The 25,108-nt window shown below is 43.1% G+C and overlaps 1 protein-coding gene across 1 annotated transcript in view; it reads left to right on the forward strand.

Annotated features, from left to right (window-relative positions):
* LOC120939984 (macrophage mannose receptor 1-like) overlaps positions 1-25,108 on the forward strand; it is a 141,711-nt gene that overhangs the window by 111,087 nt on the left and 5,516 nt on the right. Inside the window, exons 21-28 of the mRNA XM_040352476.1 lie at positions 1,252-1,366; positions 4,698-4,864; positions 5,531-5,633; positions 8,102-8,334; positions 11,874-12,039; positions 16,399-16,548; positions 19,119-19,235; positions 23,430-23,597. Of these exons, the coding sequence (XP_040208410.1) occupies positions 1,252-1,366; positions 4,698-4,864; positions 5,531-5,633; positions 8,102-8,334; positions 11,874-12,039; positions 16,399-16,548; positions 19,119-19,235; positions 23,430-23,597 (1,219 nt within the window). The remainder of the gene's footprint in view (positions 1-1,251; positions 1,367-4,697; positions 4,865-5,530; positions 5,634-8,101; positions 8,335-11,873; positions 12,040-16,398; positions 16,549-19,118; positions 19,236-23,429; positions 23,598-25,108) is intronic.

A 25,108-nucleotide genomic window follows, 5' to 3' on the forward strand; every position in this document is an offset into this window, starting at 1 on the left:
CTAAATAAATTACATTTTTTGGACGAAACCAAAATTCCGAAACAAAATATTTCAGTGTGCACATGTCTACCTCACAGTAAACATAGAATTTGAAGTAAAATGATTACAAGAAGCTAGACGGAGTGTAACATCAGGATGTCATGGTAAACCACACTTCCAAAAGAAACAGGAGCTGCATAGTAGAAGAGGGTGGTGAAGCTGTTAGTGCTAGAAAATAAGCTTGTGAGCTTGCCTCCTATTGATCCACCAGATCATGCTAAGGTGCAATAGTAGACAGTGCTTAACAGCGGTGTATGGAGTTGGACTGTGTTTCTTGAAGGGGACCTTTTCTTCCAAAGCTGAGCCTGGGATCTTCCAGAAATCTGTAAGTTTTAGGATGTACAAGTGAAGTGGCAAGGGCATTTGACAAGGCCAATGAGCAGAATTTGTTGTACGATTCTGTTCACCAGAGATCGTTCAGAGTACAGTCTAATGCTGCGTACACACGATCATTTTTTGGGTTGTAAAAAATGAAGTTTTTTTTAATGTCATTAAAAACGATCGTGTGTGGGCTTCAGAGCATTTTTCGGGTTCTGAAAAACGGACAAAAAAAAATTCGAACATGCTCTATTTTTTAACTACGTTTTTAACGTTGTCGTTTTTTGGGTTGTAAAAAATGGTCGTGTGTGGGCTTTAACGACGTGAAAAATCTGCGCATACTCAGAAGCAAGTTATGAATCGGGAGCGCTCGTTCTGGTAAAACTACCGTTCGTAATGGAGTAAGCACATTCATCACGCTGTAACAGACAGAAAAGCGCAAATTGTCTTTTACTAACACAGAATCAGCTAAATCAGCCCAAAGGGTGGTGTCATCCGAATATAACTTCCCCTTTATAGTGCCGTCATACGTGTTGTACGTCACGGCGCTTTGCTAGAGTATTTTTTTTCACGATCGTGTGTAGGCAAGGCCGTTTTAATGATCGGGTTGAAAAAAACTTAGTTTTTTCTAGACCCTTAAAAACGTAATTTTTTACAACCCGAAAAATGATCGTGTGTACGCGGCATAAGTTTGCTGTCTAGGGGCAATACCAGCAAGAGTTTTGCCAGGACTGAGTATTTTGACTGTTGTTTCAAGAAAAATCACATGCTTGTCTACATTTTTATCTTCTTGTTCACCAACACACCTTCAAGCTTGGAGTGTCCCAATTCTCCTCAACCCTGCCTCAGGTACATTTAATACAGTTGATTAACAGGCACATTGTCTATTTTAAGTGTTTTAGAATATATGGAGAGGAAGATGATGAAGTGGTGGAATGGCACGCCGCGAGGTCAGCATGTCAGCAGGTGGGAGGAAATTTGGCCAGCGTATCTGATGAAGTGGAACAAGGTAAGAAGCAAATACATTTAGCTGATGAGAGCTCGTTCATGTTTGCCTCATGGTTACAGAAACGGCAGTGCATACTGTATACCACTATACGTAAGTGATCCAAATGCAAAAGATGGGCTATTTTCCTGCAGGTGCCACTTTGTTTAACTCTAAGCATAATATGTAATATTATTGAGAGTGTTTAGCCCAGAGGATGTCGGAGATGTAATGCTTGAGATGAAACAAAGAAAAAGTGAGCGCTCCACTCCGTCATTAAGTGCAAGGAATGTTCTATGCTACTGCAATCTTTAAACAGTTGGAATTTGTATTCGGATTTCAGGGGAACAGGCCTGTTTTGAGGATATAGTGGTTTGTCTGAACTGTAGTTAGTTCAGATTTGATGTTTATGGCTAAATCGGCCTCTGTTCCAGCTTTGGCTGAGTTGGGTGTATTTCCCACGGCTACTAGCAGGTGTCGCTGTCACCTCTGGTCCGTGATGGAAAAGTACAACAGGCCAAGGTGTATTGGGTGCTCTTTTCCAGAGACAGCCCAGTGGGACTTCTTCGCCGCTAGGCATTTTGGGAGAGGGTACTTAAGGAGCAGGCGCCATTTTTTCAGTCTCTCACCTCATGGCCACCTTGGCCTAAGGTATGTGACAGCTCCTCTTCTGCCACGGGGGCCTGCTGGCCGGAGGCTTCGTTACTGAAGGTAGGCCCAAGAAGCTATTTGGGGCCTACTGGTTCGAGGGTGGTCCTGTGCTGTCTGTCCTGTGGGAAGAAGCCGAGCAATTGAAGGAACCAGGGGAGGACTCATCTTGGAGAGGACACAGTGGAAGGCTGGTATCTCGAGAAGAGCCTGGTGCCTCAGTTGAAGGATGCATCCTAACCAGTTTACCTCACAGTATTGCTGGGTTGGCTTAAAGGACTTTCTTATACTGTGCAGTTGTGTTCGCTTTGGGAAATTATGATTTCTGAATCCTGTGGCAGAGGATCGTTCAACAGTGACTATCATTACCATGTTTGTGGCAGAGAATTTTTTTTTCCCTTTTGTCCGTGCATCATCCCGGCTGCTAGGCCAGTAAGAGAGGCCTATCCGGGTGAGCAAGATCCAGCGACAGCAAGTGCACCTGTCTCCAGGATCTCAAGTTCCTCTGCACAAGGTACCTGAACTTCCCCTAATCCTCCATCCCTCTTCTGCTAACGTTGTCTTTAATAAAAAGCATTGGAAAAGACTCAGTAACTGGCCACCGTGTTCTATGTAACTTCTTAACCCTAGACTTTGAGCCAACACGGTGAACAGTGGGGTAATGGCAGACAGAAAAGTAACCAGCAGCTCCTACGGGGGTAGTGCTTCAGACATATTCGGTATTAATCATTAACATAATTGTATAGTGCTTTAAAAAATGTATATTAAAATATTTAACAATACATATGACAGCTTGCCTATAGGCATTCAATTATTACTTAGTAGTTCTAATATGTATTTATTTATTATCAGGACTAAAGAATAAATTAAACTATTTGTTTTGTTTTGTTTCTTAACCACTTTACTACCGGCCGCCGTCAATTGATGGCGGCACGATAGCTTGGTTGTTCTGAGAGGACGTCATATGACGTCCTCGTCTTGCAGAGCCACTGGGGGGCGTTACTGGGAACCTGATGCGTGTGGCCGCCGGGCACCCGCGATTGCCCAGTAACCGAGCAGAACCGTGGATCTCTGTGTGTAAACACAGAGATCCACGTCCTGTCAGGGAGAGGAGACCGATGCTGTGTCCCTTGTACATAGGGACACAGATCGGTCACCTTCCCCAGTCACCCCCCTCCCCCTACAGTTAGAATTACTGTGTTAACCCCTTCTTTGCCAGTCACATTTACACAGTATTCAGTGCATATTTATAGCACTGTTCACTGTTTAAATGTGAATGGTCACAAAATAGTGTCAAAAGTGTCCGGTGTGTCCGCCGCAATATCACAGTCACGATAAAATTCACTGATCGCTGCCATTACTAGTACAAAAAAAAATAAAAAAAAAAGGTTTAAATCTATCCCCTATTTTGTAGCCGCTATAACTTTTGTGCAAACCAATCAATATACACTTATTAAATACGTATCGGCCAAAACTGAGGAAAAAAATATTTTTTTTATATATTTTTGAGGATTTTTATTATAGCAAAAAGTAAAAAATATTGTTTTTATTTTTAATTGTCACTCTTCTTTTGTTTATAGCGAAAAAAATAAAAACTGCAGAGGTGATCAAATACCACCAATATAAAGCTCTATTTGAGGGGAAAAAAAATATTAAAATTTCATTTGGGTAAAGTGTAGCATGACCGCGCAAGTGTCATTCAAATTGTGACAGCGCTAAAAGCTGAAAAATGGCTTGGGCATGAAGGGGGTGAAAGTGCCTGGTATTGAGGTGGTTAATTAGGTATTTACAGAGTAAAATATTACATATGATTACCATATTTTGCAAAACTTTGAAGCCAGCAGGTCAAGCTGTAGGCTAATTTTCTCATATTGTCCAGACTATTCTTATGTGCCATGCTCAAACAATACCTGCTGTTTACAGAGTTTAATAGCTCAAGCTAAAATTTAGGCAGGTAAATAATCAGGGCAGGAACTCCTTCTTTTGGATAGAGTGAGGGAGTTTTATAACCCCTGTCTGTTTCTTTACCATCTGTGTCCCATTGGGGAGATTTCCCTTCACTTCCCGTTCCATAGCCAATACCAGAAGTTAAAGGAATACCCTCCAAAGTGAGGGAATCCCTGGGTGTCAACAGGATCACCAGAACCTGTGTTCCTATTGGAGGATTTCCATTCTATTACTGTTTTGGTGACAACCCAACATTTGGGATTTTCTTTTTCTTTTAATTTCGATGATAAGGGTAAACAGGACAACTAGAGAAGTTGAATCTCCCTAATGGGGGCACAGTCCGCAATAAAACCAGACCAGGGTTCTAAATCCTCTCCATTCTACCAAAAGCTAAAAAACTTTTAGTTATAATTTAAAAGGTCATATGAACTTATCAAACAACTCTGAATGCTTTCAGAAGCATTCCAAATAATCTCAAATTTAAGCGGAATGTACCCTCTATAAACACAAATTCAAAGATTGATGGAGGCTCTAAGTGATATTTTTTTCTATATATTCATTAATCTAATTAATCTACACCTGCTTTAGCCCAGCTGGTGTTGGTTTATATCTATAGAGGCCTTTGGTTCATATTAGGTCTATGGCCATGAGAAGTGGCTGGTCCCCTGCTTTGGCTTAGTCTATGCATCTTCCCAACTTGGGCATAGCTTCCTTTCAAAATGTTTTTCTATCCTAATATTTTATCTGTGTTTTCCTCCAGCCTTCTTGACTTACAACATGAAACATTTGAAGATTGATGTCTGGATTGGGATGAACGATGTTAATGCAGAGCACAAGTTTGTATGGACAGACCAGAGTGGAGTGCAATATACCAATTGGGCCAAAGGTCATCCATCTGGCAGCCATGTTTATGCCCATGATGATGATGTGAGTTCTAGCAGTTGGTGGATAAACCAGGCTTGTTTGAAATAACTATAAGGCTTAATTTCCATGGACGTTTTTGGACGTTTTTACAGCCACTTTTCCCGAGCTTTTTTTTAGAAATTGAAATTGCCCCAGCCCCTGTTCAAATCCAATCTGGGGACAAAACTGGGGACAGACTTGGTCCGGGGACAGTGTCCTCACTTCGGGGACTGTCCCCTGAAACCGGAGATGTCTGGTCACCCTATCGTACACACGACCAGTTTTCCCATCAGGCATGTGCATGCTCCATGGCAGTTTTCCCGACAGGAAAACCGTCGGGAATCCCGGCGGGAAAAATGTTTTATTTTTTCCTGCCGGGATTCTAGTGGTCTTTTTCCCAGCAGTTTTCCTATGGGAAACACTGCGATGGAGAATAAACACGGCCGGCCTAAGCTCTCATGGCAGTTTTTCTGCCAGGAAAACCGGCCGTGTGTAGGGGGAAAGAGCTGCCGAGCAGGTTCTCGGTTCCCCTTGGTTTTCCAGGTGGACTTTTTACCGCCGGGAATACTGATCGTGTGTACAAAGCATCATAGTGACTGAGTGAGTAGGAAAAGAATATGTAATACACAATTTATTGATCGTTTTTAATGATGTGGATTTAATGACACTCAGAATACCATTCTATTGTAGACTGATTGTGTGGCTATGAAAGCAGGATCAACGTTGGATTCTGGGACCTGGATGGAAGAGGACTGTGACCTGGATAAAGGATACATATGCCAAAAATCTAAAGGTAGAAATGTCAGAACTGTGATTTTTGTTTTTTTTAAGACAGATGTGTATTCTGCTACATATTTTTGGTAAAAAAGATCCCAATAAGTGTATATTGATTGGTTTAAAAGCTATGGAATTTTTTAATTCGTTTTCATTTATTTATTTTTACTAGTAATAACGACGATCACACAGGTAGTGAGACTGCGATATTGCAGCGGACATTTGTACACTAACTGGCACTTTTGACACTTTTTGGGAACCAGTGACACTAATACAGTGATCAGTGCTAAAAATATGCACTGCCACTGTACTAAGGACACTGGCTGGGAAGAGGTTAAACATCTAGGGCAATCAAAGGGTTAAATGTTTGCCTAGCCAGTGTTTGTACTGTGGGAGGTGCTTTTACTAGGTAAAATCGATTTTATTCCCTTCTTTGCAGGGAAAGAAAATCTATTACTTCCCCGCTGACAGGATAGGGCTCTGCCTTGTTTACATACAGTGCCTTGAAAAAGTATTCATACCCCTTGAAATTTTACACATTTTGTCATATTCCAACCAAGAACGTAAATATATTTTATGTGATGGACCAACACAAAGTGGCACATAATTGTGAAGTGGAAGGAAAATGATAAATGGTTTTCCACATTTTTTACAAATAAATATCTGAAAAGTGTGGCGTGCATTTGTATTCAGCCCCCTTTACTCTAATACCCCTAACTAAAATATAGTGGAACCAATTGCCTTCAGAAGTCACCTAATTAGTAAATAGAGTCCACCTGTGTGTAATTTAGTCTCAGTATAAATACAACTGTTCTGTGAAGCCCTCAGAGGTTTGTTAGAGAACCTTTGTGAACAAACAGCATCATGAAGGCCAAGGAACACACCAGACAGGTCAGGGATAAAGTTGTGGAGATGTTTAAAGCAGGGTTGGGTTAGAAAAAAATAATCCAAATTTTGAACATCTCCCGAATCACTGTTCAATCCATCATCTGAAAATGGAAACTGAGAGAAGAATGCGCCTGTAGAGAAAAAAAGTTTGGACAATCCACTTAAAGCGTAACTCCACTTTTGTTGAGAATAAAACATTCCCCTCTGGGTGACCTATGTACACTGTAAGGATTATAACAACCTTTGTTGCAGATTCCTACCTTTTGTTATTCTGAAGAAATCCCTGTGTGTTTGTCTGTGCCTCTGTGGCAGCTGCGGATCACTAATGAGTAAAAAGCTGCTGGGCCTGCATCCCCTTAGACAGGTTCCTATTGGAAATATCTCACCAAAAATGAAATTTTTGTTGCAGTGGATGCCTGAAATCTGACTTGTATCTTAGGCAGACTTCTGGGAAAATTGGTGAGCCAATCACACAAACAGGAAATTATGTTTCTGGGGAGTGGTCAGTACACACTCTGTGTACAGAACAACTCCATAGTTCATTGCATTTATAGAAAATTACAGCAGCTGCTGTATATGACTTGTGACGCAATTGTACACGCTATATAATTTTTTTCTTTATTTGCAAATTTTTCCCCCCACAAAAGTGGAGTCACCCTTTAAAACGGAGTTCCGTACAAAAGTGGAATTTCCTCTCATTTCTCTCCATCCGCCCTCATCCAGTGCCATATTTGGCACCTTTCAGGGGGAGCGGATATCTGGCTCTGACAGGTACCCTATCCCTACTTCTGCGAGACCGGGCCACGGCGTATTACGTCAGCAGCTTAGCTCCCTCCTCCTCCCTCCTCCACTGAGCCAGTAGGAGAGCACAGCGGTGCTTCGCGCATGTGCAGTAGAGACCAAGCGTGAAGCCGTAATGCTGCACTCCTGGGTTCCCTTACCCGCAATAGCGGCAGCAGCACCCGACAGCTGATGGAAACAACAGGTAAGTGTCCTATTATTTAAAGTCAGCAGCTGCAGTATTTGTAGCTGCTGGCTTTTAATTTTTGCAGGGCTCTTTAAAAATCATGAAAGATGTTCCCTGATGCCACCCAAGCGTGTCGAGATCCTCCAGGGTAAATGACCGCACCAGCCGGAAAGACACTGGCTGCAAAAAGCGCCTAGAGGCAATTTAGTTTGCATGTGTAGCGCTATACAAGTCATTCATTCATTCACCTGGGCAGAGTCTTTGTTAAGCTTTGTTACCCTCTATTGAGAGGTCCAAATGATCAGTAAAGGTAGAGCCCCATTTTACCATGACCACCTGAAACCCCATATGGCTCCTTCTCTACCCTCTGCTGCTATGTCAGCCTGCACCCACTGGGCACCTTTGTCTGCACAGGCAGTAAGTGCTTTGTTGGGATCTTGAGCTAAAACGGCAGAGTCTTATGATTCTGCTCAGCAGTGCAGGCATAGGGGAACAAATATTAGATTTAGAAATACATTTTGATGTGCCTTCTCCCCCCTTCTTAAATTGCTACCTGGGTGCTGGTCTTTTATTAGTGTTTTTTTTTCTAATTTCTCTTTATTTGATTGCTGTAATTATCGTTTTCTCCTCAGATCCCAAACTGCCTTTTGTGCCAACTGTGGCTCCAGCCCATGACCAACACAAGTTTGGTGATGCCATCTACACATTACAAAAAATGAAGATGAAGTGGGATGAGGCACGGCGAGTGTGTAAAACCTCAGACTCCGAGCTCGTCAGCATTTTAGACGAGTACACGGCTTCCTTTCTAAGAGTGCAGCTGAATAAATTTAAGGAACCCTTCTGGATTGGGCTTAACAGTAATAAGGTTGGTAAAAAAAAAAAATGTGTGTGTGTGTATATATACAGAATAAAAAAAAAAAACAGATGTAGCAGGGTGACCTGATGTAACAAGAGGCCTAATGGTGACCTTAAGGGTTAAGGAGAGTTGACATCCTTCCTTGTAGAGTGGGTTACCAGACATGGTGGGTGTAATGCAAGAAGAAATGATGGGCGCCAGTCACTTTTGAACTGCGAACAAGAGATTTATTATCTCTTAACAGAAGTGTGGGAGAGAGGGTTAGGGCCAGGATACCCTTGAGTAGATGCAATGATAATTGGCAGACTCTATAGGTAGACACAGGGATGCTGTTAGAAATCATGGGGGGCCCTGTCAGGGCCCCCCAAAATATATCAAAACAATATTTTCACAAACAAAATACATTAAAATCATTATTAGCAGACCCAAACATAACAGAGAACCTGTGTGAATTGGCCCTTTTTAAAATAGTTTTTAAAAATCTTTAAACTTTTTTTTTTATATAATGTTTTAAAGAATGTTAAAATGTATTAAAATGTATTTTATTTTATAATTTGTTATTTTTTTTTATGAGCCAGTGGCTCTGATAGGCAGGTAAGCTAGCAGTGCCATGGGGGGACAGCACAGTGACAGGGGGGCACAGAGGGGGGATCAGAAGAAGGCAGAACAGGGAGGGGGATCGTTGCGGGGGAAGTCATTCTGTAATTGCCCCTTCATCCGATCACAATGATTCCCTCTGCTGTCTGGGCCCCCTGTTTGCTCGGGCCCCCTACAGGAGGGCTGGTGGTCCCCCCCTATCAGCAGCCCTGGGTAGACAGCTATACAGTGGAAGGCCTCCAGCCGGATAACATTTCTGTATAGGTAGGACCGCTGTCTCCTATGGCAACTAATCTTGCAACAGTCACTAACGGTAGTTGTACATAACTCTTGGTAATATAGAACAGTCCTTTATTTATTTCACAAGATTCCCACTGTAGATCTTAATTCACTGAGCTCCCAGTCTCTCACTAGACTTCCTGATCCCATTTTGTTCCCAAAATTTTCCGAGGTCAGCCGTGCTGTCCTCGGGCCTTTCCGTGTATTTCCGAACTACGCAGATCAGCTGCGATTGGCGACGTTCGGCTCTGCTCGGCTCCGGAGCCCCCCCACCTCAGGCCAAACGCAGTACTGCACACTGATTTGGCCTGAATCCTGCTTGTTTTGCGAGATACCACTTGCAAACCGAGTTACGATTTTTAAAAATACAGTGCTCGTATTGCGAAACGCTCGTTAACCGCGCTACTCGCAATCCGAGGTTTCATTGTATTTGGCTATATTCATTCTATTTTATTCTTTTAATTGTTAATCTATTTTATTATTTTCTATTCTGTTTTATTCTATTCTTTTCTATTCTATTCCTTTATATTTTATCCTATTCTTTTATTTTTCTATTCTGTTCCATTGTTTTATTTTATATTCTCTTTTTTTTTTTTATTCTATTCTTTTCTTTTCTATTTTATTCAATCATATTCTATGCTTTTATTTTCTATTTTATACCATTCTGTTCTAATCTATTCTTTTATACTTTATTCTATTCTATTTTATTATTTGTTCATTCTATTCTATTCTTTCCTGTTCCATTCTATAAAGCAGCCCAAGTGGGAATTCTCTTATTTCACTGTTATACCTTATTGCATTTATTTTCTAATTTAAATTTGGTTAATTTGTTTCGTATAATTTATTCTAAAATAATTTATTCTAAATTAGTTCAAAGGGGTTGTAAAGGTAAAACATTTTTTTCCTAAATAGCTTCCTTTACCTTAGTGCAGTCCTCCTTCACTTACCTCATCCTTCCATTTTGCTTTTAAATGTCCTTATTTCTTCTGAGAAATCCTCACTTCCTGTAATGCGAGGCTTTCTCCCTGGTGTGGAGTGTCGTGCTCCCTTGGACTACCGGAGAGTCAGGATGTCCACTAACACACAGATCCTTTCTCTATCTGCAACGTAGAGAGCGTCCTGACCCTCCTGTAGTCCAAGGGAGGGGGTGAGCACAACACACCACACCAGGGAGAAAGCCTCGCATTACTGTGTGGAGTTACAGACAGAAGAACAGGAAGTGAGGATTTCTCAGAAGAAAGAAGGACATTTAAAAGCAAAATGGAAGGATGAGATAAGTGAAGGAGGACTGCACTAAGGTAAAGGAAGCTATTTATGGGGAAAAAAAAATACCTTTACAACCCCTTGAAATTCGTTACTGTTGTAATTCAGAAATTAGGATACATCTGAACCTTCAAATAACAAAGGCCCAGATTCACAAAGACTTACGACGGCGTATCTCCAGATACGCCTTCGTAAGTCCAAATGGCCGCCGTCGTATCTATGCACCTGATTCATAGAATCAATTACCCATAGATTTGGCCAAGATACGAGCGGCGCAAGTCTCCTAGGCCGTCGTATCTTGGGGTGCATATTTACGCTGGCCGCTAGGTGGCGCTTCCGTTGATTTCCGCGTCGAATATGTAAATGAGAAAGATATGCCGATTCACGAACGTACGTACGCCCGTCGCAATTAGTTACGCCGTTTACGTAAGACATACGTCGGTCTAAAGATAAAGCTGGTCTCTAGGTGGCGCAGCCCATGCAAGGTATGGACGTCGTGAAAAGGCGTATTTTTTTACGTCGTTTACGTAAGTCGTACGCGAATAGGGCTGTGCGTAAGTTACGTTCACGTTGTAGGCAGTGTTCAACGTATCTTAGGCATTCTATCCGACGCACTGGGATACGTCCACGGACGGCACATGCGCCGTTCGTTCAAAACGTCAATCACTTTGGGTCACGATTCATTAGCATAAAACACGCCCACCTCTTCACAATTTGAATTACGCGCGCTTACGCCAGCACATTTACGCTGCGCCGCCGTAACTTAGGAGGCAAGTGCTTTGTGAATACAGCACTTGCCTCTCTAACTTGCGGCGGCGTAGCGTAAATACGATATGCTACGCCGGCTCAAACATACGCCGCCCTACGTGAATCTAGGCCAAAAACTTTGCCCGAATTTCAATTCGTAATGAACTGAATTGCACATGTCTAGATCCTACCACCTGCTAATGTGTAATGGACAGCCTTATACAGAATGCAGGTTCTGCCCCTGTCGTTCTTTTTTGTCTTCCTTCTTTTCTTTCTTTCTTATTTTTTTTTAAAGGTATATAAGAATAATTTCTCTACCTCTTAGGCCCTGTACACACGAGCGGATTTGTCTGCTGGAACTGATCCGCGGATAAATCTCAATGGACAGATCCGGTCGTGTGTACGGGGCCTTACTGTTCTTTCTTGTTTTCCTGGGTGTACCCATGTTACTTACATGATGTATGCTTGGCCTCCTCTATATGCTCTCGCCAATTTAAAACTTTATTAGTTACCTACTATTGTGGTGTTGATTGCACAAACTTTTAGCGAAATACAAATATATTATCAAAGGAAAAAACTTTCCCTCCCAAGCTTGGTGGGTACAGGTGTACAAGGTTTGCTACAGAATCCAGGATAACATTTTTATTTTTAAATGGTTTCAGACAGAAAATCAGTTCAAATGGATTGATGGCTGGAAACTCCGTTACACCAAATGGGCTTCCGGAGAACCAAAAAAGAAGAAAGCTTGTGTTTACATCGATGTAGACGGTCAGTGGAAGACCTCGTCCTGTGATGAAAATTATGCTTCTGTGTGCAAGCAGACCAGCGGTAAGATTGTAGCAAAGTGTTTGCTTTCCTGCTTCCATAAACCTGCAACGACCCTTCTAATTTTTCCTATAGAAGCTGTACATTGTTGTCAGTGGGCATAACAGCTAGACGTGTGCAGAATGGAAAAAATAATTTATAGCCAGATTCAGGTAGGACGCCGCATCTTTAAGGCGGCGTAGCGTATCGTATTTACGCTACGCCGCCTTAAGTCAGAGAGGCAAGTACTGTATTCACAAAGCACTTGCCTCCTAACTTACGGCGGCGTAGCGTAAATGTGGCCGGCGTAAGCGCGCCTAATTCAAATGAGGATGAGGGGGCGTGTTTTATGGAAATGATTGGTGACCCGACGTGATTGACGTTTTTTACAAACGGCGCATGCGGCGTTTCCGTGTACATATCCCAGTGTGCATTGCTCCAAAGTACGCCGCAAGGACGTATTGGTTTCGATGTGAACGTAAATTACGTCCAACCCCAATTCACGGACGACTTACGCAAACAACGTAAAATTTTCAAATTTCGATGAGGGAACGACGGCCATACTTAACATTGACTAGGCCAGCTATTTGTTGGAATAACTTTACGCCGGAAAACGCCTTACGTAAACGGCGTATCTTTTCTGCGACGGGTGCACGTACGTTCGTGAATCGGCGTATCTAGTCATTTACATATTCTACGCCAAACTCAATAGAAGCGCCACCTAGCGGCCAGCATAAATATTGCACCCTAAGATACGACGGCGCAGGCCGTCATATCTTAGCTAGGTTTAAGTGTATCTCAGTTTGAGCATACACTTAAACTTACGACGGCTTCGATTCAGAGTTACGCCGGCGTATCTACTGATACGCTGGCGTAACCCTACCTGAATCTGGCTATTAGTTTTGTTTCGGATAGATTTGATATCTTACTAATTTTCTTTCGTTGATTAGATTCAGAATTCGTCTAGTTTAGTTTCATTTTGTTTAATTTAATTTTGTTTATTCATTTTCTAACAAATTAACAAATTCCAGATTTTCGGAACTATTCGAATTTGGATTGATCAACAAATTAGTGATCAATTTGATTTCTGTGTGAAGAATACGCCGCATGCGTCCTTAACAACCCATCAGCTGTCAGAGGGCTTCTCCTGCTGAGAGCTGAAATCTAAACTAAAGAATGCCGGTGTCCTGACGAGATGGGTCCCCCGTCGGAGAATACCCGCCCTGTATTGCGCAGGCGCAGCACAACGGAGCCGCCGAAAATACCCGAGGATGAACAGCTGTGAATAAGCTGTACACGGCACCTGCGCAATGAGAAGGACATTGTGCTGCACGCTCCTGATGCTCGTGCAACTCGGCAAGGGGTGGGTGTATTAGTATTATATTGTGTAAGGGCCGGATGACTAAAGAAGAGGCTGAATTTAAAATTGATGGCCTGAGCTGATAAGTTGGAGGTGGTTTTATCAATAAACTACACGTCTTTGCGGGGCGTGTTTAAACAACTGAAGGGCGGGTTTTGCAATGTTGATGGGCGGGTTTGCTCTTCTTTAGCCATCTGCACCTTACACAATATAATTCTAATACACCCGCCCCTTGTCATTGCACAGGTGCCGTGTACAGGTGATTCACAGCTGTTCATCTTCGGCTATTTTCAGCAGCTCATTTGTACTCCATACTGCACAAGCGCTGCGCTGCTGGGCATTATCCGATGGGGGACCCTTCTCGTCAGGACACCGGCAATGGAAAATTCAGGGGGAAAAAACAGCGTGGGGTGTTATGGATTTTAACGGGAACCCCCATGGCAAAAAAAATGGTGGGGAGTCCCCCCCAAAATCCATACCAGACCCGAGCATGCTCCCCCCTCCTGAACCAAATCAGGCCACATGCCCTCAACATGGGGAGGTACATGCCCCGGTCGATGACGTGACAAGGCGCAGGGTCACTCACTGATGTCATCGGGTGGCTCTATCACTTAGCCATATAAGAGGTTTTTTGTTTATTTGGGTCCAGCGGTGGCGGCATGATTGAGGATGGATCTACACTGGGGACTATTTTATTTTTTTGATAAAGGAATTTTTAAAAACTTGTGTTGTGTCTTTATTCACTTTTAATTTTTTTTTTGATCAATGGGTAGAGGTACCCATACACCTTCACATGGGGGAGTGGGATTTGGGGGCCCCCTTGTTAAAGGGGGCTTCCAGATTCCGATAAGCCCCCCCACCCGCAGACCTCCGCATCCACTGCCCAGGGATGTAGGGAAAAGGCCCTTGTCCCCATCAACATGGGGACAAGGTTCTTTAGGCCTGGTATGGTTCAGGCCTCCCGGGCTGCATGCTCAGATAATGGTCTGGTATGGATTTTGGGGGGAACCCAACGGCATTTTTTTTTTTAAATGGCTGGCCCATCATGCTGTGTTTTTTTTCAGAATTTTTCATTGCCAACATTCTTTTGTTTAGTGGGGATGCCCACTGGCAGCTGATGAATCATCGATTGTTAAGGATGTGGCGGCCAGCTTCTTGGCCCACTCCTTAACAACCAGCTATTATTCACACAAAATTTGAATCGATCAATCATTTTTCGACCGATCTGAATTTGAATCGTTCTGAAAAAATTGGAATTTGTTAGAAAACAAATATACAAAACAAACTTAAACATATTTCAATGAAATTAGTTACTATTTCATTTGGAGATTCGGATACATCTGAAATGTATCTCCAAATACATTCGGATATATTTGGAGATGCATTCGCATCTCCAAATAATCAAAAATGTGTTTACATTCAAAAATGAGTTTACATTCAGGCCGAAATGAATTGCACATGTGTAATACCAGCTGTGGCATATTGGAGAAATAACTCATGTAGGCAAGAGGGTACATACTCTTTTTATGACCAGTGGTCATTGAAGGCTCGGTGCATAGATTACATTTAGCAATATTAGCATGCATCAGTCAACTTGGCAATAATGCTATAACTAATTTGCCTACCTAATTAAATGTTATATTGTTTTAAGGACATACTGTATATGGCTTTTATTATGTACAGTGTATTTATCAATTCTCTATGATCTTTTGACAAATGGAAAAAAATGCTTACAAATATTTTCATTTTTATTTTATTTATTTTTTACTGTCTGTAAGAAGAAGCCTGTAGGTTCCCAGTAATTAGTGTGAGACCAGTCAGTAAGAATGGGATTTTGGAACACTGTTGTGGGCTTTTAGTTCCATGGTAGATTCATGTTGTCTCAGTACAGGGCAATGGGGCAACGTTTATTTACAGACTGCCATTGCCAAGCATTTAAAGTGCACCTGCTATAGGAGAAATACAGGCAGGGGCGGACTGACAACTCATTGGGGCCCTCGGGCAATAGGAAATTATGGGGCCCCTGGGCAATAGGAGATTATGGGGCCCCCGGACAATAGGAGATTATTGGGCCCCCGGGCAATAGGAGATTATTGGGCCCTCAGGCAATAGATTATGGGGCCACACAGTACTGTATACACACACACAGTATACGCACACATACTGAGAAGGTACTGGAGAGGGCAACTATAATCTTGGGATTTTTAAACCAAAAGGATGTCGGTAACGGACATTTCAGGGATAGATGTAAAAAAACACAGATTAAATGGGGCCACCTAGTGGCATGGGGCCACCCAGTGGCATGGGGCCCTCGGGTAGTGCCCCAGTGCCCGAATGGTCAATCCGCCCCTGAATACTGGGGTTCCATTTCCGGCCTCTGGAGAACCATAGTGGCTTGACTGTGTCTGAATTTAATACATCATTGACTTGGAACAAGTACTGTGTGCAGAAAATGAAAGTCACAGCAGAGTAATGCCCTGTACACATGATCGGTTCGTCTGATGAAAACAAACCGATTTATTTTTTCATCAGATATCCGATGAAGCTGACTTTCATCAGTCTTGCCTACACACCATCAGTTAAAAATCTGATTGTGTCCAACGCAGCGACGTAAAACACAACGACGTGCAGAGAAAAATGAAATGAAAAAAGTTCAATGCTTCCGACCATGCGTCAACTTGATTCTGAGCATGCGTGGATTTTTGACCGATGGATTTCTCCACAGACGATCGTTTTTTTCTATCGGTTTTTTAACCATACGAAAAATTTAAAACAGGTTCTATTTTTAAAAACTGATGGGGCCCACACACGATCGGTTCGTCAGATGAAAACGGTGCATTTTCATCAGACGAACTGATCGTGTGTACAGGGCATTAGAATTTATTTTATTTTTAGTATTTTTTAACTTAAAATGTTTTCCATTAAACAGTATTACTTTTATTTATTTTCTAGCTGTGTGTTACATGACGTTACATTTTTTTTATTTTTCATGAGGGTGCTGACTCCTTTTTTATTGTTTTTAGTTATGGCTCCCACTGAACCACCTCAAAAACCTGGAAAATGCCCAGATTCTCCATCAAAAACCTGGATACCCTTCAGCGGCCATTGCTATCTTGTGGAATCTTCATACACCAGAAACTGGGCTCAGGCATCCATGGAATGTCTTCGGCAAGGTGGGTGTGACATAATTCGGCATAACAGAACAGCCGTCTTAACACAGAATAAATGCTGTCTCTACAGAGACAGTTCAAAAACTGTACGTTGCCCCCAGAATTGTAAGCAGTTGTGTAGAACCAGCACAATCTTCCCAGTTTCAGAGCACCACCTATATTTACTATAAATGGTGCACTTCAGTCTAACAAAATATATTGAATTTAAAGCGGGGGTTCACCCTAAAAAAAAATTCTAACATTACATCCAGCATACTAACGACATTTACAGTATGCAGGTCTTTTTTTTTTTTCGCCATACATACTGTTATATTGTGATTTTCTCCCCGGCTTCCGGGTTCTGATTCCCGCGGGACTGGGCGTTCCTATCCCTGGGTTAGATGATTGACATCTGGTGAAACAGTTCCCATGTCGCACAAGGCGCGTTACCAGATTTCCGTAAATAGCTGAGCTGCGAGTCGGCGCAATACGGCGCCTGCGCCCGCCGTGTAGAGCTGACTGCTCAGGTGCGGTATAGCGCCGACTGGCAGCTCGGCTATTTACGGAAATCTGGTGACGCGCCTTGTGCGACATGGGAACTGTTTCACCAGACGTCAATCATCTAACACAGGGATAGGAACGTACAGTCCCGCGGGAATCAGAACCCGGAAGCCGGGGGAGAAAATCACAATATAACGGTATGTACAGCGAAAAAAAAAAAAAAGACCTGCATACTGTAAATGTCGTTAGTATGCTGGATGTAATGTTAGAATTTTTTTTTAGGGTGAACCCCCGCTTTAAATTGACAAAGTCATCCTAATGAGTAGCACTAATTTCTGTTGTAATATACACTCACTGGCCACTTTATTATTTACACCTTGCTAGTATCGGGTTGGACCCCCTTTTGCCTTCAGAACTGCCTTCGTTCTTCATGGCATAGATTCAACAAGGTGTTGGAAACATTCCTCAGAGATTTTAAGTGCACCTGCAGTGGAGAAAGCAGACTGCACCTGCCTACATGTTGATTGCATGGTCTACTCACTGTCTAGAATGCATGGAGCTATAAAATGATGATTTCTGTACCACACAGGCCTCCAGTTCACTGTTAGAAAGCATGTGTATGGAAAATAAATAATGAAGGGAAGCTAAGAGACATTTAAAGGGATACTATTGTTTTTTTTTTTATGTCATTATGTTTACTGTGCAGTTCGTTTTGCACAACGTGGCCCCCGAACATCCTTTTCTGGGGTCCCACGGTGGCTCTTGCAGCTCCTCCTTGCAAGAGCTAACCCCCTCTGGGAAGCTCTTTCCCGAGGGGGTTAGGCCTTAGCCGCCGAGTGTATCACTCGGCTCTACCACAGACGAGCCACGTCATTGGATTTGATTGACAGCAGCGCGAGCCAATGGCTGAGCTGCTATCAATCTATCCAATGAAGAGCCGAAATGCCCGATCAACGATCGAGTGCATTCGCCACGCGGGACTTTCCAGGGCTTAGGTAAGTAAACGGGGGGGGGCGCTATCGTCAGATGTTTTTTCACCTAAATGCATTTAGGTGAAAAAACATGTACCTTTACAACCCATTTAAGTGGAGACAGGCCTGTCGCTACAGGACAGGCAAAACAAACAATTGCTTGGGGCCCCGAGCTGGCCTGGGGCCCCCAACTTCTCCTTCCCAGGCTGTAGCATGGCCAAGCTCTTCTTCCTTCCTCCTGGAGTCCTGTCAGTCCGGCCAGGAACCGCACGTGGTACAGGAGATTCAGTTTCCTGTTCCCAGCCGGACTGACAGGAAGTGCACACTGAGTGCTCACTTCCTTTCAGTCCAGCCAGGAACAAAGGAAACTGAATCTCCTGTACCACACGGGAAACCCGGCCCAGCCCGGGCACTATCTGATTGGGAACTGGGGACCCATAATGATAGAACACCTGACTAACAGGAGGAAGAGGAGCTCGGCCACGCTACAGCGACAGCCTACAGGGAAGAAGGGGAGGTGAGAATAGATAAACATAGGGACTAGGGAGGGGGGAGGAGTAAGAACATGGGTGTAAAAATGAGTGTATCGCTAACAAAGGCTTTGCGTGCGGGGGGGGGGGTGCTTGGGGGCCCCCATTTTGCTTGGGGCCCCCAAATTCCTTCAAACGGCCCTGAGTGGAGATGTCCATGTGACGAATCATGTACTGTTCATGTAGTTATAAAGTTGTAATGCAAAAATAAGTGAATATGAACTGAAAATCTCTCAAATGGCAGGGACAAACATCAAGATGATAACATTCCTATGACGTGGTTTCATCTGCCAACCCCTACATCATAACAGGACTCAACAGTGATGTAGGAGTCAGAGGATGGAATCAAGGAACATGGTTCAATCAGAAGCCTCTGGCACTCCCGGAGGCACTGAATGCCAACGAGAATGACAGAGGCTGCAACACTGGAAAAGAATGAGGGTAGGGGTCGCAGGTAAATAAAGTCGTTTTTGGTACCTTGACAGTGTCACTTCTAGACACACACACTTACTATATATATATATATTTTATTTTATATATATATATATATACCAGTGATCAGTTGTCTGATTTATCATGTGATTGTTTTCAGGAGCCAATTTAGCTTCAGTTGAAGATCAGGTGGAAGCAGACTTTTTATATCACCATGTCGAGTTACTCAGTGATCGGACAAACACCTTCTGGGTTGGTTTATACAGGAATGTAGAAGGTACAGTAGTTGCTGTTTTGCTTAACAAATGTTTATTTCAATGTCTCGACTATAAGTATACTTTATTTCTATATCTTCCTACTGTATTCTCTAGACTAGACATGTGCATTAGTTTTTGTCCGAATGCATTTTCGTCTGAATTTCTGTGATTTTCACGTTTGTTTAAACAAGCGATAACGAACGCACAGAATACGAAAGATCCGACATAAAAAATGCTTTATTTTTATTTTGTTGCGACAACAGTTTGATATAGATAGAAGATTCGACGTGATGGTGACAATAGCGATCTGTGTCTATCGAACCTGCGGTTGAATGTGCCTAACCTAACTCTATTAGTCCAAGATTATTCGAGAAAAGAGAGAAAAGATTCGACATTATAGAGACATGAAGATTCGACGAAGCAGCTAAAAACATACGATCGTGCGAGTGGACATTTATGGTCAAATGCTCCGCCCATAGGATATAGAAGAATTCTAATCTTGGTTGACTAGTAATAATAATGAATAAATATAATTATTACTAGTCATACAACATTAGAATTCTACTATAGCTTGTGGGCGGAGTATTCGACTGGAAATGTTCGATTGCGGCGTCGTACAGTTTAGCTGCTCCGTGGAATCTTCTTAGAACATTCAACAGACACCAAAAGCCTTCAATGACAGATTCAACCGTAATTGGGATTTTCGGACGAATGTATTTTTTAAGGAAACAAAATAAATAAAAACAAATTTCGGTAGTAACTAAATAAATGTATTTCCGGACGAAAACGAAATTCCGAAACAAAATATTTCAGTGTGCACATGTCTACTCTAGACTGGAATATATGGAGTTGCAATCTTTCTTTTGATCACAGTTAATGTATGATCAAAGTTATTTTATTTTGATAGAGTATGGAAGGGTGTCACATTGGAGTGATATCCCGCATCATTACTGCACTAAAGACACAACAGAAAGTTTGAGGGAAATTCTCTTTCTGATCATGGGCGTCCTCTGAACTTTTTTCAGGGGGGGGCATCATTTTAAGGTCATCCATGCTCGGTCCCTTTTTGACAATGTCATGAAGGGGAGGGGCTTAGTCATTATCACATAAAGCGCAGGCATGCAAAGGTTTGAGAAACCTGATGAAACTATCAAGCAACTAGCAAGTTTGAATAACAATATCATAAAAAATGGAGCCCCCCCCCCAAGGAAATAACAACCCCCTCCCCCTCTCTGTCAGCTGGAGCTAGAAGAGAGAAAGAGGCTCTAATTGGATTCGCCGTGCCGCCGCCTTGCTTCCTGTCTGCTATTTTTCTCACCGAGGATCATGGCACTGATTTCTAGGGGGGGGCAGCGCCCTCCCTTGCCCTATGGAGCGGACGCCCATGTTTCTGATATTTGTTTTCAGAACAAGTATGACCATTGGAAGATTTCCCTCTATTCCTGTTCAGGTCATAACTCATACTTGGTATTTTCCCTCACTTTTATGTTGGTTATGTGTTAGAATGAGACATTGAATGAATGAATGAATGAATGAATTGAGATCTTGAGGAAAGTGGAATTCAGCTTGACCAGGGTAGATCAGAGCTCACCTCCATGCTTGACCTCTTACCCAAAACTGCACACAACTACAACTTCCTATAACCCCTAGGAAAAACCACACTACTAGTAAAATGGCCTAATCAGCCTTTTAAATAAACATAAGCTTATAAATAACAAAAACAATAAACATATCAATCCTGGTAATAATGGTTGCAGGTCCTTGACGTTACCATATAACATTGTGTCTGTGGCACCAGTTAGCTAAGTTATTACAAAAATGTAAAAAATGTAAATAAGTGCAGCGCTAGAATAGATAGTCTTAGAACAAACTAGGACTAAATTTACATGTGCATAATAGGTGAACTATTGAAGTCTACTTAGTACAAAAATATCAAGTAGTGATAATTCAGTCCAAAGAAAAATGTCCTTGGGAATGAAAGAGTGGAAGTGGTTCAAAAGAATTTGTGACAAAACTGGTTATAAATGTGAATAAAGCATGGTGCCAAAAAGTTGATAGAAGATCCACCACCAGAAACACTTACCAGAGGGATTGAACTCAAGTAAGTATACACCTAGTGAGTCAAGCAAGCTTGTGTTATATTAAACCTTGGGATGGCTCCCTCAGCAGACATGACCTCCAGATAAGTAATAGATTCAGGACAGTGGACCTCAATTGGTTATTTATGTGGGCAATTAGCCCAAACATTCAGTTTATTAAAAAAAAAAAGAAGAAGAAGTGTAGCGGACTGCTCCTGTTGGGCTGGCGCTGCTTTAAATTTAGGGGAAAGTCTGAGAGTTAGTTGACTCAGACATGTATAATTTTGGGCAAATTTGGCCTCTGTGTGCTGTTAGTTATAACCATTGTTTGCCTGGGGTGTCGTTACCACCCCAGGCCAAGGGTGGCAGCAGCTAGGTCAAGGTGACTTGGGTGTTCCCCCACGGCGGCCAATCGGTGGGGGTTGACCGTCCCGCTGTGCATGCTGGGGTGGGGGGGTGGGGAGGGGTGCTTAGGGGACAGACGTCATTGGACCGAGGTCGCCGGTCGCTGGTCTGTCGTCCCACCACCCCGTGTGTGGCCCTCCTGGCCGGGGGTACGTGTTCCTGTGGTCCTGGCTCCGGGACCGCGTTGGTCCAGGGTTGTGAAATGTTCAAGTAGGCCCAGTAGTCAGACTGGGTCTGCGCTTGCAGGGTGATCCTGTGCTGTCCGTCCTGGAGGGAGGAAGCCGCTTGATGAAGAACCTGTCTTGGAGAGGACCAGGCAGGAGGCTGGTATCTCGGGAGAGGCCTTGAACTTCATCGAGGGATGCATTGTTACTGAAAGGCTTGATGATGATCGCCTGGAGAGATCCAGGTGCTGAATCCTGTGCTACGGGGATTTTGGACCAAAAGTGTCTCTATCTGTGGGAGGGTCTGTGGCAGAGACTGTGCCATATTCCGTGCGCCGTTCCGGCTGCTAGGCTAGTGAGAGACCTATCCGGTGCGCAAAACCCACTCTGGTTAGAGTGGCGTCAGAACTGTGTTGCTGGAAGCAGGAGTGCTTCCTGATTGAACTTTTGCACCTGAACCTATCTACCTGTTACCCTTCTACCTCTTCAATCACTTATTTTATTCCTTATTTTATTCCTTTACCAAGTTCAGCAAATAAATCTTAGAAAAAAGAAGTGCAAAGTGTGGACATTGAACTTTTTCAGCGCTTTTTCCCATAGGAAAACTGCTGGGAAAAAGACCGCCGGGAATCCCGGCAGAAAAAAAAATGATGTTCTAATTTTTCCCGCCGGCGTTCACGGCGGTTTTCCTGTCGGGAAAACTGCCTTGGAGCATACACACGGCCAGTTTCCCCCCCGCCAAAAGCTGTCATGGCAGTTTTACCAATGGGAAAACTGGTCGCGTGTACTAGGCATTACTGTAGTAAAAAAGCACTTGTAAAAGAACAGCGACAGTGGTATTAGCAGACCTTTCTGACGCGTCTGACCCCAGTGGCCAAACACCGCCTCGGGGACTAACCTAGCTAACCTCAAACACCCACCGGTCTTACCATTACCCGGTCACTATGAATTAAACGTACCAACCAGAGGACGCCATACCTAAGATGGGTCCCCACCGTTTTACCAATAACACCAGGTTTATATTCCCGTCAAGGACCCTAAACCACCCAGATTTCAGTTCTGGTCCCTAGGCCAGCCCTCCCTGTGAATGCTGTGCCTGACTGTCAGCTGCAGAGCTCCTTCCCCCTACCCCCATCCTCACTCAGGACCAGGACAAGGAGACGGCAGCCTGGAGACTGGAGCAGTGAGAGACAAAGAGGCAGAGAGGAAAGAGTGAGGAGGAGGTGTGCTATGTTGTCCATACAGCACATTAGACAGGATCGCTCTCAGATCGTATCAGACTGTACACACACACATGGTATAATTACCGCCCCCCTATCCACATTTCCTGCTGCGGGAAGATGAGCAGCCCTTGGAGGAGATTGGGGGGGGGGGATAATCAAACTGTGGGTGTGTGGACTCCATTGCATCTAAGAGTGATCCTGTCTCGTGCCTTTGCCCACATACTTTGTGCTAAATGCTGTTCCGCTTTCTCATCTCAGAAAATTGGGAGGTATGCATTTATGATGTTTTCACTGAAGGAAATTTATAATCATAAATAATCATACATTTTCCTCTTTGTCTATAGAAAAATGGCTGTGGCTGGACAGCACTCCCTTGGACTTTGTAAACTGGAACACTGGAGAACCATCTGACCAAGAAGACGAGGACTGTGTAGAGATGTACGCTACAAAAGGGACCTGGAACAACATCTACTGCTCCTCTTACAGAGGATACATATGTAAAAGACCAAAAAGTAAGTCATTATTCCCTCTTGGCATGTATTTGCAGATGACATATGTGAAGCGTAAAGAATGACTCTTTAAGGGGGAACAAAACCAGAAAAATGTATCTAATATAGCGACCTTGTCTTAAATGAGCTATAATAACCCAAATTTCATTTTTGGCTGGGTGGTATTTAGCCCAGACTGATTTGTATAGTTTTTCACTTGGTCTTTCCCTAAACTCAGTCTGGTTCTGAACTCTCACTTCTGCCAGTAGGTGTCACTAGTACCCTTGGCAATAATATGAGATTTCATAACAAGACTTTTTACTTCCTTCAGCCAACCCAGTAGTAGGTTCAGGCCACTGGTGCATGATGGGGGAAGACATGGATGAGCGAGTTTGGGGTAGAGGAACTTGACTGGCCTGCACAGAGTTCTGATCTTAACCCAATAGAACACCTTTGGGATAAATTAGGAGAGACTGTGAGCCAGGCCTTCTCGTCCAACATCAGTGCCTAACCTCACAAATGCGCTTCTGGAAGAATGGTCAAACATTCCCATATGCCCTATACACACGATCGGTCAATCCGATGAAAATGGTCTGATGGATTTTTCCATCAGTTACCCAATGAAGCTGACTGATGGTCAGTCGTGCCTACACACCATCGGTTAAAAAAACGATTGTGTCAGAACGCGGTCACGTAAACCACGTACGATGACACTATAAGTGGGAAGTTCAAATCCAATGGTGCCACCCTTGGGGCTGCTTTAGCTGATTTCGTGTTAGTAAAAGACGATTCACGCTTTTCTGTCTGTTACAGCATGATGAACGTGCTAGCTCCATAACGAACGCTAGTTTTACCAGAACGAGCGCTCCCATCCCCTAATTTAGTCTGAGCATGCGTGGATTTTTAACCGATGGACGTGCCTACAGACGTTTGTTTTTTTTCTATTGGTTAGGTATCCATCAGATAATTTTAAAACAAGTTCCATTTTTTTTAACCGATGGATAAATAACCGATGGGGCCCACACACGATCGGTTTGGTCTGATGAAAACTGTCCATCAGACCGTTCTCATCAGACAAACTGATTGTGTGTACGCGGCATTAGACACACTCCTAAACCTTGTGGACAGCCTTCCCAGAAGAGTTGAAGCTGTTATACAGTGGGTATCGGAAGTTTGGGCACTCCAGGTAAAAATTTGTATTAATGTGCATAACGAAGCCAAGGAAAGATGGAAAAATCTCCAAAAGGCATTAAATTACAGATTAGACATTCTTATAATATGTAAAAAAAAAATAGATTTTATTTCCATCATTTACACTTTCAAAGTTACAGAAAACAAAAAAATGGTGTCTGCAAAAGTTTGGGCACCCTGCAGAATTTATAGCATGCACTGCCCCCTTTGCAAAGCTGAGACCTGCCAGTGTCATGGATTGTTCTCAATCATCGTCTAGGAAGACCAGGTGATGTCAATCTCAAAGGTTTTAAATGCCCAGACTCGTCTGACCTTGCCCCAACAATCAGCACCATGGGTTCTTC

Source organism: Rana temporaria, chromosome 5, assembly GCF_905171775.1.
Source record: "Rana temporaria chromosome 5, aRanTem1.1, whole genome shotgun sequence".
Taxonomy (NCBI): Eukaryota; Metazoa; Chordata; class Amphibia; order Anura; family Ranidae; genus Rana; species Rana temporaria.